Source organism: Pungitius pungitius, chromosome 15, assembly GCF_949316345.1.
Source record: "Pungitius pungitius chromosome 15, fPunPun2.1, whole genome shotgun sequence".
NCBI classification, from domain to species: domain Eukaryota; kingdom Metazoa; phylum Chordata; class Actinopteri; order Perciformes; family Gasterosteidae; genus Pungitius; species Pungitius pungitius.
This window is the reverse complement of record NC_084914.1, coordinates 8263222-8276731: the sequence shown is the minus strand read 5'-3', so window position 1 is coordinate 8276731 and position 13510 is coordinate 8263222. Positions and strand designations below refer to the sequence as shown.

Sequence of the window (13510 nt, the reverse complement as noted above, 5' to 3'; positions counted from 1 at the left end):
TAACCCTGCTTTACAAACCTACCATCCTACTTTTTATTTTAGTGCAGTTCTTCTGCTCCCTTTAACAAGTCCGTATAATGCTGTACATGCATATTTCCTCATAACATTGCACACACCCTCTTGCTCTTCTATCCGTTACACACACACACACATACGCTGGCTGTGTCATGGCGGAGACTGCGTGGCGGATGGCCGCAGCATTCGGTACAGTTTGCCCTGAGTGTACAGCGAGGTCAGCCGGCCCGCCGCGGCCCCACTGCGCATCTCGGAGGAGAGGTGGTCCAAGCACTGTGTCAGCCTCACGAGGCCCAGCAGCAGGGCTCCGCCGGCCAGCATCAGGCAGGGCCACAGCGACGCAAACAGGGCTTCCTTTAAGGTGTACTTCCTGCTCAGGATGACGTCCCCGGGGTGCCTCGCCGGGTCTGTGAAGCAAGACGATGCGCTCCCCAGCTGGGTGTCCAAGCTGTCTTTCAACTTCAGCACCTCGTCCTGAAGTTTGGCTCTGTCCGTTTGACATTTGGGCACGTAGAAGCACTGAGAGAGAGAGAGAGGATACGATTCATCGTCATCGAGTGACCTGCTTGTTTCAGTGTGCAGCACTGATTGCAATCAGGGAGACGAGCTGCACTTTTCTTTTTCTTTTTAAAGAACATCCTTTCCTAGCCTCCATTTGCTGCTCTGAAGAATATGTTTAATACAATTCCTCTGAATGGAGCAAAAGTGCAGCGTGCGAGTGTCTCCTGATAATATGCTGGCTTATTCACAAGGGTGCGGGAATCAGAGTAGTTTTCCCAGCTGTCATCGTGTTCAGTGCAGCTTTTCGCCCTCAAACTCTTTCTCAGGTGCTTCCTCAAGTCACCTGCCTGGATGTCTAATATGGAAACTTATTCAAGTCATCGATGGAAACACATGGATGACTTGGTGACCTGAACAAGCAACGTTAGGATCCACTGCACTGTAGTGCATAGTCATAGTACTCAAGTCTTTGTGCTCAAACCCACTCCTCCAGGTCCTTAAAGTCACCTGCAGGAAGCCCACCTGGTGTGAAGCAGATTCAAATGCGGTGCTCATGAGCCTTTAAGTCCGAACCTTTACCCTGGAACGCAGAGCCATTAATCCCTACCTCCGGAGTGAGCAGGACTGACTCCTCGTCAAAGTGGAGGAAAGCCCTCTTATTGGACTTAGTGAGGTTGACCGTAACCCTGAGGCAAGGTACAGTGCTCACACCTCTGCAGTCCACCCACTCCTCCAGGATGTCGGCCTGCAGCAGCACGCAGGCGGCCTCCTCCTCCTCCTCCCAGTCACTGGAACAAAAGAGCAGCATTCGGATGCATCCCAGCCAGAGCTTCCTTCGTTAATGTAACATCTTTTTTTTCATTTGATAATATTATAAATGTAATATCTTCAGTCCATTTTTTTTTATCAAAACAACCCAGAAGAAGGATCCCCGGTGAATCTATTTGAGCAATAACCAGTTGCGGCGCTAGTTGCATCATCTCACGCTGCAAGTTACCCTGTCTATCACATGACACGTCTACATCAGCTGACCATACCACAGTGCACCTGTTCACATAAGGTCTGACCACAGTGATGCCGACCACAAAGAACATGAGCACGGAGAAGGCCATCATGGCGAAGCCCAGCAGGACGGCTCTGTCCTCCCCGGCGCTCGACGCTGCCATCCGAGCTCGCTGCCCCCCGCGGCCCCCCCCGCCTCTACTCCACTCCTGCTCCTGAGCTGTGTGAAGCAGCTCCCTGTGTCTCACACACACACACACACACACACACACACACACACACATTTTATTTTCGTCAAATTTTGTTTTTGACACGTATTATGATTTGGTCCGTTTCCTTCATTTTCTATTCTTTTAATGCGATTCCCTTCAGGGCTGAAATGATCCGCATTCACTTTCTTTTTCTACATAAAAGCAATGTTTAAAGAGTGGAATTTAGTTTTTAAAACTCCATAGCCACAGTTAATAACCTTGATGACCTTATCAAATAATATTTTGTCAAATAGATCACTCCAGGTTGAGACTAAATTGACTCTAAAATCAGAATTTTGAGGTTTGTTGAGACTTCACTTAAGGGTTTCACAACAGTTGAGTTTTAAGACTTTCCGTACGGTCGATGGTCCTTCTCTTACCGTGTCTGCCTCCTGCGGGCACCCTGCAGGGTGATGCTGATGGGGATGGTGAAAGACCTCCGGGGAGAAGCTGTGTTCACGAACATACCCAATCCTATCTCGGGCCTCCTGCCGCTCCCGAGTGTGTGAGTCCGCCCAACCAGCTCTCCTCCCTCTCTGAAGGTCAAATGCCCCTCTTTTTTTTGTCAACAGCTGATCATCTTGTGTCTCTGATGAAGCACGGCGACTGAGAGAACCAGATTGCAGTTCAGATTCACAGGGAGGCGTCCCGTTGTTTACAGAGGCTCAGAGGTGAGCGCTTCAACAGCTTCCACCCTCCTGTGTGTTTCTATAGAAACCCCCACAGGTACAGTAAGCCAGGGAGGATGCTAATGGCCTCTCAGTGGGCCCCGGAGGCTCAGCTGCACGAAGCAGTTTGTCCCGGGAAAGCAGAATGAATCCCTTCTTGTTGGTTATTGTCCTTCCCTGAATGAAACGGCCCGTGACAGCACGTGGTCGAAAAAGATCAACCTTCTTTACACCAACAGCTACCGACCCAAGCACGTATGTGCTTTGATCATTTTATCACGCTGCTGGCCCCGTCGAGCTGAAAACCCCTCGCATTGTGCAGAGAGCAAGTTTATATGTGTTATTCAAACGATTCAAACTCATTGAATTATTCATGAGCTGCAGGAAAAACATATGGAGGTATTAACTTGGTGACAGTTGAGTTTAATAAAACAAGCCCAAGGCTTGGAACACGACTGCAGCTTGAGAATCAAGCCCACTATTCATTAAACGGAGAGCAATGTCACACCTAATTTATTCAGTGTTGAATACAAAAGAGCATTATTTTTGGAGGGGAATAGGGCATCTAATCTAAAAATGTAATTACAGTCTATCAGATATATTTTGAACCCTGGATGTTTTTCATTACAGTGTGTGAGGCAACATATTTTGGAACAATAAAGTTATTCACATGCGTGGTCTACAATAACGTCTTCACTGTCTGCATGAAGTGCTTTTGATGAAACACAAGAAAACAAAATAAAAAATGCATGAAGCGCAGTGTACACTGTAAAAGACAATCCTAATTTGACAGGAAATAGCTCTACATTTTTACTGTAGTTTTTTTAATTTTTTATTATATCCAATACTCTACTCACAGATTTAATCTGTAAATGAGTAACACAACGCGTTTCAGGTTTTATGCTAATAATAACAAATTAGATTTCTTTCTAATTTTCTTTACAGAAAATTGACTATTATTTATCTTTTTTTCTTAAATTACATAAAAATGTACAATAATGATACTTATTTCAAATTGAATTTCTATCTTATTATATAAAGGTTTATGTCCACATTACTTATCATTTTGAAGGTAAACTGTATTGTACTTTTATAGTCAAACTCTGTAATTCTGTATCTCAACATTTTTATTACATCAAATACAATGCATTTTTAAAAAATGAAAGTATAATATAAACTTTTCAAGCTGCCAGTGGTTTGACCTTTCTTTAAGGTTTTCTTTTACAGTGTACTTTCCCTCACCTGGTAACCTGAGACCTTGCCTTGACACTGAGGCTCACAGCTCTCTCCTGGGCTGTGGACCTGACTCAAACTGAATTTCCTCCTCAACATAAGTGCCTGGATGGAAACTACTGCGATAACCTCCCTGGACTGTGTTGTTTGCACTGCTCATTCTGATGTGGCATTCCTGGGATAATCCGAGCCAGCGAGTTGTACTAATTGAATGCACAGTGTTTCCTGTCATCTGATGATGCCGCTGTACAAGATTTTAAACAACATGTGCAGTCAGAGGTTAATGTATGAAAGGGCAGCAAGTCGCTGAGCACAATGGATAATCTCCAAAAGAGGAATCTAACTTTTCTTACAATTGGATTGATATTTATGCTGAACGGCATTGAGTACGGTAAGTTCATGATTGCGTCTTTACGGACCAAACAACGTAAGATAATGGTCTCATTATAGCCGAATCTGCCTGGCAGTTAGGCTTTAAGCACGCATCACAAAATATATTCATTTTCTGTGTGAGTAAACAAGGCTCATTATTTACACATTACCCCTCGTTTTCCTCCTCACTCGCCTTCCTCCCTGCTTCTCTGGTGGCCTCAGCCGTCATCCTGCCCACAATATGGAAGTATCTCGAGATTTTAGAGGCCCCCCCTTACTTCTTGGGCCTGGGTCTGTCGGCCTTCAGCCTGAGCGGGCTGCTCACAGGCCCGCTTTTTGGGTTGTGGTCAGATCGGAGCCAAACTACAAAGTCCATCGTCCTTTTCTCCAATCTTTTTGAGATTGCCGGTGAGTAATCAAACCACCAAGGGAAATGTCTCGGGCCCAGGACATTTCTTCTCCTTGTTTACACTGAATGTGTGATGCGCTATGGTTGTTACCTTGACACATAGGTCAAATGGATTTGTTACATGCTTATACAGTATTTTCATGCTTTGAATATTTCAATCACAACCTTTAAGTTAAGCGTTTGCTTTACACAGCGTTTTTCAGCAGGATTTATTCTGTCTTTATTTGTCCTCAGGGAACTTCATGTATTTTATTGGGTACTCAAAGTGGCTGTTGATATCCAGTCGTCTCGTGGCAGGTGACACACTCGCTCACCTTGCACGCATCTCACAAAAAGACACCCAAAAGCACTCGCTGTATATCCGCACCAGGTGTAACACGAAGATGCTGTTCCCCGCCTCAGGTGTCGGCGCGGGAGCGGGCTCCTCCATCTTTGGTTTCCTGACGCGCAGCACCAAGCCGGAGGAGCGCGCCGGCATCTTCGCGGCCATCATGGCCTGTCGACAGGCCGGCCTCCTCGTGGGTCAGTTTCTCCCCCTTCATCTTACCAAAGAGAGAGGGTCTCATTTCACCCGCCTCCGCTTCCTCTGTCTTCTCAGAAATATCAGACACAGGGGATGGTGTGATGTCTGCTTTGATGTTGAGTTTTCGACTGTGAGAAGGAAACGTTCAACGAGGTGGAGGTTTCTATCTCCACACATCCTCTGTTCTCGATCCATCTCCTCTTTAAAGTTCTTCTCCATGTGTCTCCAGGGCCGGCATTCAACCTGTTCCTACGGCTGTGTGATTTCAAACTGGGGCCTTTTGTTGTGAACAAATATACATCTCCTGGGGTAACAGCATCCAGATAATAAGTAATCTAAGGTTCTTTGAAAGCCTCATGAATACAGAAACAACCTTTAGAAACAGTCGCTCTACATTCTGCACTCCTCTTAGCTCACACGTCTTCTTTTATCTTCTTTGTAGAAGAATACAAAAAACGCCAGCAGCAATACTCGAGCCCGTAACAAATCGATCTATTTTCCAGCTCACGGGTCTCCGAATAGCACACCTGTAGAACAGTTTCAACCTAAATGAGATATAACAAAGCTCTTACATTCCATTATTCCACATAATTTGCCAATATGTGTCTCTCCGTGTTACACTGTGCCAGGTTACATTATGCCTCTAACAGCGTCCTTCACACATCAAACGCTTTATCTCTCCGGGGATCTCTTCGGATTTTGATGTTGTACAAATAAATAAATAATTAAGGGCCCGTTTAATCTTCTTCGTCCTTCCTCTCAGATCTTCATGTGCCTGTTGTGGGTGCTGCTCCAGTTCGCCATCCTGGCTCTATACCGGGACGTACCACCCATCGGCTCAGAGGAGGGCACGGCGATGCTCGAGATGAAACGGGAGGCTGGCGACGAGGAAGAGGTGCCGCTGATTGGTTCTGACGAGGAGCCCCTGCCCACCTACAGAGCCGTTAACGCCGACCAATTGGAGGCCTCCACCTCTTCTGGGATGCGGCCCGTCCGCGGCGCTTCGATTCTCGGCACCTGCCGAGGTGAGCGAGCAGGGTCGACCAGCTGTTCCCTACAATGTCTGTCATCTCTCCTCTGCCTTTTTTTGTTGTTGTTCAGGTTGGACGAGGCGTCACTGGCAATGCACATGTTTGGTATCAGCTCCATTGATTTCCTCGCATGCGCGCACGCACACACACGCGCACACACACGCACGCACACGCACACACACACGCACGCACACGCACACACACACATGCACACACATGCACACACATGCACACACACTTTCCATTCTTCAGGCCTCTCTGAGGAGTCCTGTGCGGCATGTCAGATCATATTCCCTGTGTATTGATTGGACTTGTTATGAGGGTGCATGTATATGCATGATGTCACGTGTCCTATTGGATTAGTGTCACAGCAGGTTTACATGGGATGCAAGCAGTGATAGTGTGCCGTTATTGATTAACGCTTTCTATGCGCTGTTTTTGTGTGAAACCTCCAAATCGATCGACTCTTTGAGGATGTGCCAAAGGGATGGACAGTAGTCTTTGTTTCTTATTGACTGGGTTGCTGCGGTCGGCTTGTGGATGAAATGGAGAAAGAATTGATAATGTGGTCCACATTCTTCTCATTGATTCCTGTTGGAATTGTTCCAATTGACAACACCAGAAACTGGCGATCAGAAATAGGAGGTCTGCAGCTTTTGCACATGCTGTCAAAGCGTCTGTTAGCTGTTGGACGGAATTCATTCATTCAAACATTGTTTTTAACCTTGAAAATCATCCCGGGCCCCCCCAATAACGCTAAAAAAAATCACAGTTAAACAACCTCCACATCATTTTTTGTATAGCTGAAGAATCATTGAAACTTGATAGAGTATTTATTCATTGTTCGCAGGAATAATGTTATAATGTTTCTTAGTCATTCCAGACTAAACAAACAAAACAAACAAGCTATGCGGCTGATTTTGTTTCTTTTGGACAGAGCATCGATGTTTGCAGATGTTCGCAGTCCTCACGCATAGGCAAGCGGCCGGCTCAAGCTTTGTATTCAGCTTGCAGAGAGTTGTGTGGGTCAAATGAAAGACATTATCAAGTGGCATCGTGGAAGTTGTTGTTGGACTCGACTCGAACCCAGCTGTTTTTATAATGTAAAAACATTGTTGAAATAAACCAAATCAGAGCCCATTTAGATATGATGTATTTCAACCAACCTGTGCCTACATAGCACTTGTAAATACGCACACATACAATTCACTGCATAGCATTAATATAAACAACCATTTTTTACACTGTAATGCAGTCGTCACAAAAATGAAATCACATCAATAACCCTGAACAGAGAGAAATGAACCATAGCAGATCCCACACTGCAATATCAAGCCGTTCCTCGAGCCATCTGGTGCATTCTTCCAAATTTAGCAGCACGCCCAGCTCATTTTTACTTCTCTCCAAGTCAATACGGGGGTTTTGTTCCGGGAAAAGCTGTTATCAAACTTTGGAATTTGTGTGCATACATAAGAATAATAATTATTATAATTATTACAAACATATCATTTTTTCTTGTGATCATGTTTCCAACCCCCACTTACTTCTAGAAAAAGACACGACTCATCCCACCTGCCTCTTTCTGTCTGATGACCTTCAGATTACGATTTACCCTTCTTCTGCCGGTTGAAACTTTCCATTCAATGGCACCACTTGAGCTGGCTTTATGATTTTCTGCTCCCTCCCCTCTCTCCCTCCGCAGAGCTCCTGAGAGAGGAGGTGGTTGTTCTCCTCACGGCTCAGTTCATCACTCTCTTCAATCAGACAGCGCTGGAGGTGAGAGCAGCTACCGTTGATATCCATCAGCCGGCTTTTCCAAGCATTTCACACAGTGTCACACTATTTTACCCCGAGTCTCATCCAGGCTGCATCAATCCAGGCCTCTCTTGCAAAGACTCGCTGTTACTTTGAGAAAATAATCAAGTACCACTCAACACTCAAAGTGTAACTGATGCGTAATCAGTCTCGGGTCCCAGACACATGACACATGGAGAGGTGTCATTAAACTTCTTCTTTTGATCGGTACTAAATAAAGCTTCATTTAAGGATTTAAAAGGTCAATGTTTTGCCTGACAGAATCCCTCTGTCTAACCTACGTACAATCCCTCTCTAAAATCCCTCAGACCATGGTGACTCCCATGACGCAGCGCCTCTTCGGCTTTGGCGAGCTGAGCAACAGCCTGATGTACAGCCTGTGCGGGGTGGAGGTCATCCTGGGCTTCTTCTTTGTGCGATGGCTGAGCAGGAGGGTGGCCGACCGCGTGGTCCTGGCCGCGGGCCTGGTCATCTGCTGCATCGCTTGTATCTGGTGCCTCGTCTTCCTCTGCAACCCCCGAGGTGCTGACCCGTCCGGGAAAAACACACACACAAACACCGAAACCAGGGCAAAACACGGTCCTCGGAGCCGTCATATATCGGGTCACTTTGGATTATATCATGCAGGCAAACTGGATCCTGTATGTTCACGTTGGCTCCGCGTCTGTAGCGGCTGGTCACGTTTATCACTATGATTACTAGTGGCAGGTGCTGGAGCTGGGGAGTGCCTGAGTAAATCTAAAAGGATTACAGTAATCTAATTAGACCAAAAGGCTATTTGCTAGACAGTATCCTACTTTTGTTTGCTATTTGCTGCAGTTACAGTTATAACAGCCAAACAAGTGCATTACAACTCAAAGTTAGAAATACCACCAAGATAAAAACATTTTTTTAGAATCATTCATACAAAATGATCATTTGGATTATTAGAGGCTGCAGGAACATCCAAAAATGGAGTGGGCACATACATTCACGCGAACATGTGCATGTTGCAGAGCAGCACAGAACAAATATGGAGTAGCTGCCAGCTTGGCAGTGGTTTAGCTTTCACATGGAGCCATCGCAAGTGATGCCAACCCGTTTGAGCAAGGAACCTAAAAACGGAGAGAAGGAGGGATGGAAAACGAAAAAACAAGATCCGATGCAGACTTTGAGTCCTTAACCCTCACGAATCGGCTAAAATATAGATTCTTTCCAAATAATTTAACAGCTGAGGGATCTAATAGTATGTATTGATTTGATGTTTGCAGGGGGCACAAGTTACATTGCAGTCAGTAAATGAAATTGTTTAATAATATGTTCCATGTAGCGTTGGGGAGGAATGAAATAATTCAATAGGCCTGATGCCGGCGTGTTATCTTTGCAATCCTGCCAGGTGGATATGGATGGGAGCTGTCGAGTTTCATCATCGGAGTGTTTCTGCAGCTGCTCGGGCTTCCCTTCGTGGCCGTGTCTCAGGTGTCTCTCTTCTCCAAAGTCACTGCCGAGAAAACACAAGGTTGGCTCCCTTTACTGCTGTTTACACCATCCAACATATTCAAACAACAGATTGTTGCTCAGCATATGTGATGCAAAGAAACAGTTATACGTGCTTTTTTTTTCTTACGTGCCATATTTCAGTTGTATGAGAAAAATGACTTCTCCTTATTCTTTGACGCTTTACCAAAAGGATTCAGCCAAGGTGTTAGACGCTCAGTTGGGGGTCTGGCCACCATCTTGGGTCCTTTGTGGGCTGGAGGACTCACCAATAATTTGTACATAATGTTGGGCATGATGCTAGCTCTTCTCGTAATGATCACAGTAAGTAGAGCACAGTTAACAAACAGCGTCCGTATAGATAGAAAATGGGTAAGAATGAAACAATTGTCATGTTTGCAATAGTTGGAGCCTGCATACTGTGAGCTTAGCGCTGCACTTAGACTGGGATTGATCAAATGGCAAGCTGTCTTTTGTTCTTAATGAAATGCCAATACAACCACCTAAGCATCCTTTACCTTACCTAACACTTTGTGTTAAGTCTTTTAACAGCAGTGAGGAAAAGGCTTAATTACTTTCTTGAATAGTGTATTTAAGATCATGAAAAGAGACCAAAATCTGCCTAATTTTTTTATGAATCCTACAAACACTCAACTATTATAGAATAATATGGTTAATTAACAAAATATATTGTGTTAACAAAGAGCGACTGAATGTTAGCTGCTTGCAAAGCTTCTCCTGACTGTAGTTTTTCATTTCAAATCCATCGTCCAGCCCCTATAAAGCACAACCGTTGACATGTTATATTTTGTTTGATCAATACAAGTACCAACGTGTAAGAAATCTGATTTATGCTTCTGCAGGGAGGTATATTAGGAGCTGGAATTGACATAGTAAATACTCTATCACAGTGCTTCTCCCCTCCTACCCTACACAGTACAGTATGTTCCTTCTCTATTAGAATCTATCGAGCGGTGTGGGGCGTTTTTCACACGCCTAAATGAAAAAACACTGGCTACTTGCCAGTTAAATCCTCATCCCAGCAGGTCTTTGGATAGCCTCTGTTCATCACTGTAGCCTCTAAAGCCATGTGACGCTATTCCTTTCTCTCAGGTCATGACGGTGTTGTCCTACGGCCGCCTGACCGAGCCCCGGGCCGTGCACAGCGCCCAGAGCTCTGACAGCGGAGGATAGAGCTGCAGTGTGTGTGCGTGTGTGTGTGTGTGTGTGGAAAGACTTCAGAGAGCATCCATGCTCATTGCAGAGGAAACTGTATGAGTGTGGAATAGAATTGTTCAAACCCCAATACAATACCTCAGAACCTGTCAGAAAGGTGATCACACAGGTAAAAAGCACTTTGTGTCAGTTGTCAGATGGTATTAGAATCTTCAATGCGCTTCCTATCAGACTCTCCATTATACTTCACACAAGGGGGCACCATTGCTCCCATATTGAATATTCAGTGGCGTAATTGAAGATGAAAGCAATTATTTATAAACTGAACTATTTATATTCCCAGGTGTTGATGAGAGCTGTTTTTTTGTATCTCCATGTGACCCATGAACAAGTTTTTCATTTCTTGTCCCGCGCCTTTCTTCCTGCAAAAAAAGAAATGAAACAGTTGACACAATGGGTGCAGAAGTGGAGTTGTCAACATCTAAGCAGCTCGGTGTCAGTGTAGCTCATAGAAGAAGAGGGTCAAATAAAGTGAAGCTTTAGAGAATTTGTGATATTTATTTGTAGTGTTGCCATAAAACTGCATTTCTAGTGTTCACACAGAGCCTTGGATGTGACTAAATGTGTGATAGACATTATCCCAGAGCACATTCCTGTATATCTAATGTGCAAATGAGCAGCTCATGAATTAAACCAAATTGGACAAATACTTGTTAATTAGCCTGCTCTCTCTCCGTTGACTTTGGGGAGATTTAAAGTTTAATTGCCTGTATTCATAATTCAAACGATGACAAGGTGTATCGTCAGCTGATTTTTCCTATGTTCTCCTCTAGGATGTGCTGTGAGCTACACTTGAGAGGAGAGCGCAGTAAGCAACATCAAGGCATTGTAGATTCCTTTTGTTCAGTGTATATGGTTTGGTTTGGGCCAATCTCTGCCTTTTTGCTTAATTGCAGATAAGGCTCAGTAACCTTTTACAGTTTTCTACACCCAGCATGTGATATTTGGCTTTCCAGAGGCTTTTTGCCTGAAATGGAAATTTTAATCTTTGAGACTCAAGGATATAATATATATATAAGTACTTTCATGCTCTGATCAGCGTATTCAGGTACTTGACATTTTAAGGGAGATAACAGGGTGCAACAGAAATCTGGTCAAGCCTGAATTTACTCTGATTGAACAAACTCTATTTTTCTGCACGATTATTTCTGTGTTCTTCAAGAATCAACAACCTAAATACCCAAAAGCATTTCACAGCCCCTGAACGGTTGCATTCAAATCTTCCATTTTCATCTATAATGCTAAATATTCACGACTAAATTGGAATCAATGTCTTAAAAAGGGCTGTAAAAATGATAACCGGAACAACCAGCAAAAATACATTGGAGAAAGAATGATTTGATTAAAGAAATGTCTGACGTGACAAAAAATCCTTCAATCTTTGGCAGAAAATAGTGCGTTCTTATAGGACCCCATCGCTAATAGCAAAATGCTAATAAATATATTTTAGGGCCTTTTAGAGAGATTGCATCAAAGCTTTGTTATATAACTCATAAAAAGGTTTTTCTGTGTGGTACCGGACCAACAACTTCTCCTCCACATCGTGATGATGCTGCTTTCACACACAAGACTTTATCAGTGCAGTCAGCCGTGCTCTGACTACTCTTCCGTTTCAGCCTATAGAGGCGGCACGCAACCCCCCCGAAGGGCACAAGCAGAGAAGGCCTTGGGCTTTTATGTTAAATATACCAAAGGTAGGCACAGACGCACAACTTATGAAATTTTAAGGATGCACGGAAAAACCATTTGATGCATCAGCCAACAATTATTTGTTTTAAAGGACAGCCAAAATGTGTCACTATGGAGGTACAGTTTAGCTGGGAGGGGGGTGGTTGTGGAACAAATAAAGGTAAAGTAGAGCTCTAGTGGAAGCATCCAGATGCTGTAGTACTACATGAATTTAAAATGTCTCAGTCGGATTTGTATACTAACTTCAAGTCGGCCCTGTGCAGAACAATGCCTTGGTTTAACAGTTATTCAGTGTAAGGTGCTTTTCTTTGTCTGCTTGATGCTGTACAATAAACTCAACTGTGAACACTGAACAACATCTTTGTCCACTTTATCCAAGGCTGCTCCTCAAGCGTTGTAGGTGCAGATTTAACCAAGCCCGAGGAGTTTATCTTTCTACAAATTGGTGCCCTAAAGCAACACAAACTTTAAATTTACATGTTTCTGATAAATCTTGGATAAAGGGGCTTGGATCCAGTGTGGCATAGTGTTAAGCTTCACTATTCTCTGCCTGGTTTAAAGCATTTCATTATCACATGTATTAAAATAGTCCATTTGTTATTGCTTGACCACTTACGGGGACAGTACCGCTCAATGATGGTCAGTGTTATTCACTCACTGGAAATAATGGACAATGTAAACAGGCAGAAGGAACCTGAAGTTAAATTAAGTTTTATCAAATTAAACACACAAAAGCAACACTTTTTTATCCATATTTGACATCAATGATGGAACAAACGTTCCCTGAATTGAACAAAAGGGAGAGAACAACACATTCCCCTACAAATATAAGTTTCCTATGTAGACGCAGGGTGCTCAAAATGTGGTCTCTTGTTTCTTGACGGAGAGCGACTGCTTCATGAGGTAATGAGGACAGCTGTTTAGCAAATATTTGGCAAAAATGTAGGAAGCTGCAGAAATCAATTTCTTGTTTTTACACCCGAACTGAAGGAGAAACATATTTGGGATGAGGCTGAGTGTTATATAGTTTTTTTCTCCCCAAAAACACCCCCAGTTTGTGCACCGTGACTAGTAGAACGCATCCACTTTTCATCAAAGGGAACTTCAGCCGGGCCTGTTTTCCCTGTTTTGCATCGCCTGCAATGAGAGAGGAGTCTAACAGAGATAAAAGTAATTGGTCATAAAGAGGAAAACAGCATTCGACTGGAGCCAGTGTGTAACAATTATGTTAGTGGGTGGAGGGGTACAGACTGGATCTGCTCTTCCTGATGGCATCACAGTAGCTGGAC

The 13510-nt window shown here is 44.0% G+C and overlaps 2 protein-coding genes across 3 annotated transcripts; one reads left to right on the top strand and one right to left on the bottom strand.

The window, feature by feature from the left end:
• Nucleotides 1-165: 165 nt before the first annotated feature.
• On the bottom strand, nt 166-2235 carry kcnmb3 (potassium calcium-activated channel subfamily M regulatory beta subunit 3). The gene is made up of 4 exons (XM_037458966.2): nt 2150-2235; nt 1564-1755; nt 1124-1304; nt 166-534 (listed from the first exon to the last, which is right to left on the bottom strand). Exons 1-4 carry the CDS (start codon nt 2233-2235, stop codon nt 166-168), a joined length of 828 nt encoding a protein of 275 aa, XP_037314863.2.
• Nucleotides 2236-3876: 1641 nt separating this feature from the next.
• Nucleotides 3877-12603, top strand: mfsd8l2 (major facilitator superfamily domain containing 8-like 2). 2 transcript variants are annotated; one of them, XM_037457073.2, is made up of 11 exons: nt 3877-4061; nt 4265-4450; nt 4686-4748; nt 4854-4973; nt 5204-5283; nt 5738-5999; nt 7708-7781; nt 8129-8342; nt 9196-9318; nt 9490-9620; nt 10410-12603. In XM_037457073.2, exons 1-11 carry the CDS (start codon nt 3986-3988, stop codon nt 10488-10490), a joined length of 1410 nt encoding a protein of 469 aa, XP_037312970.2. In that variant the 5' UTR covers nt 3877-3985; the 3' UTR covers nt 10491-12603. The 2 variants fall into 2 exon arrangements, 1 of the variants encoding a protein (XP_037312970.2); XR_005115941.2 differs by lacking the exons at nt 3877-4061; nt 4265-4450; nt 4686-4748; ... (3 more) ...; nt 7708-7781; nt 8129-8342 and adding an exon at nt 8969-9045 and having other exon boundaries at nt 9196-12603.
• Nucleotides 12604-13510: the final 907 nt, after the last annotated feature.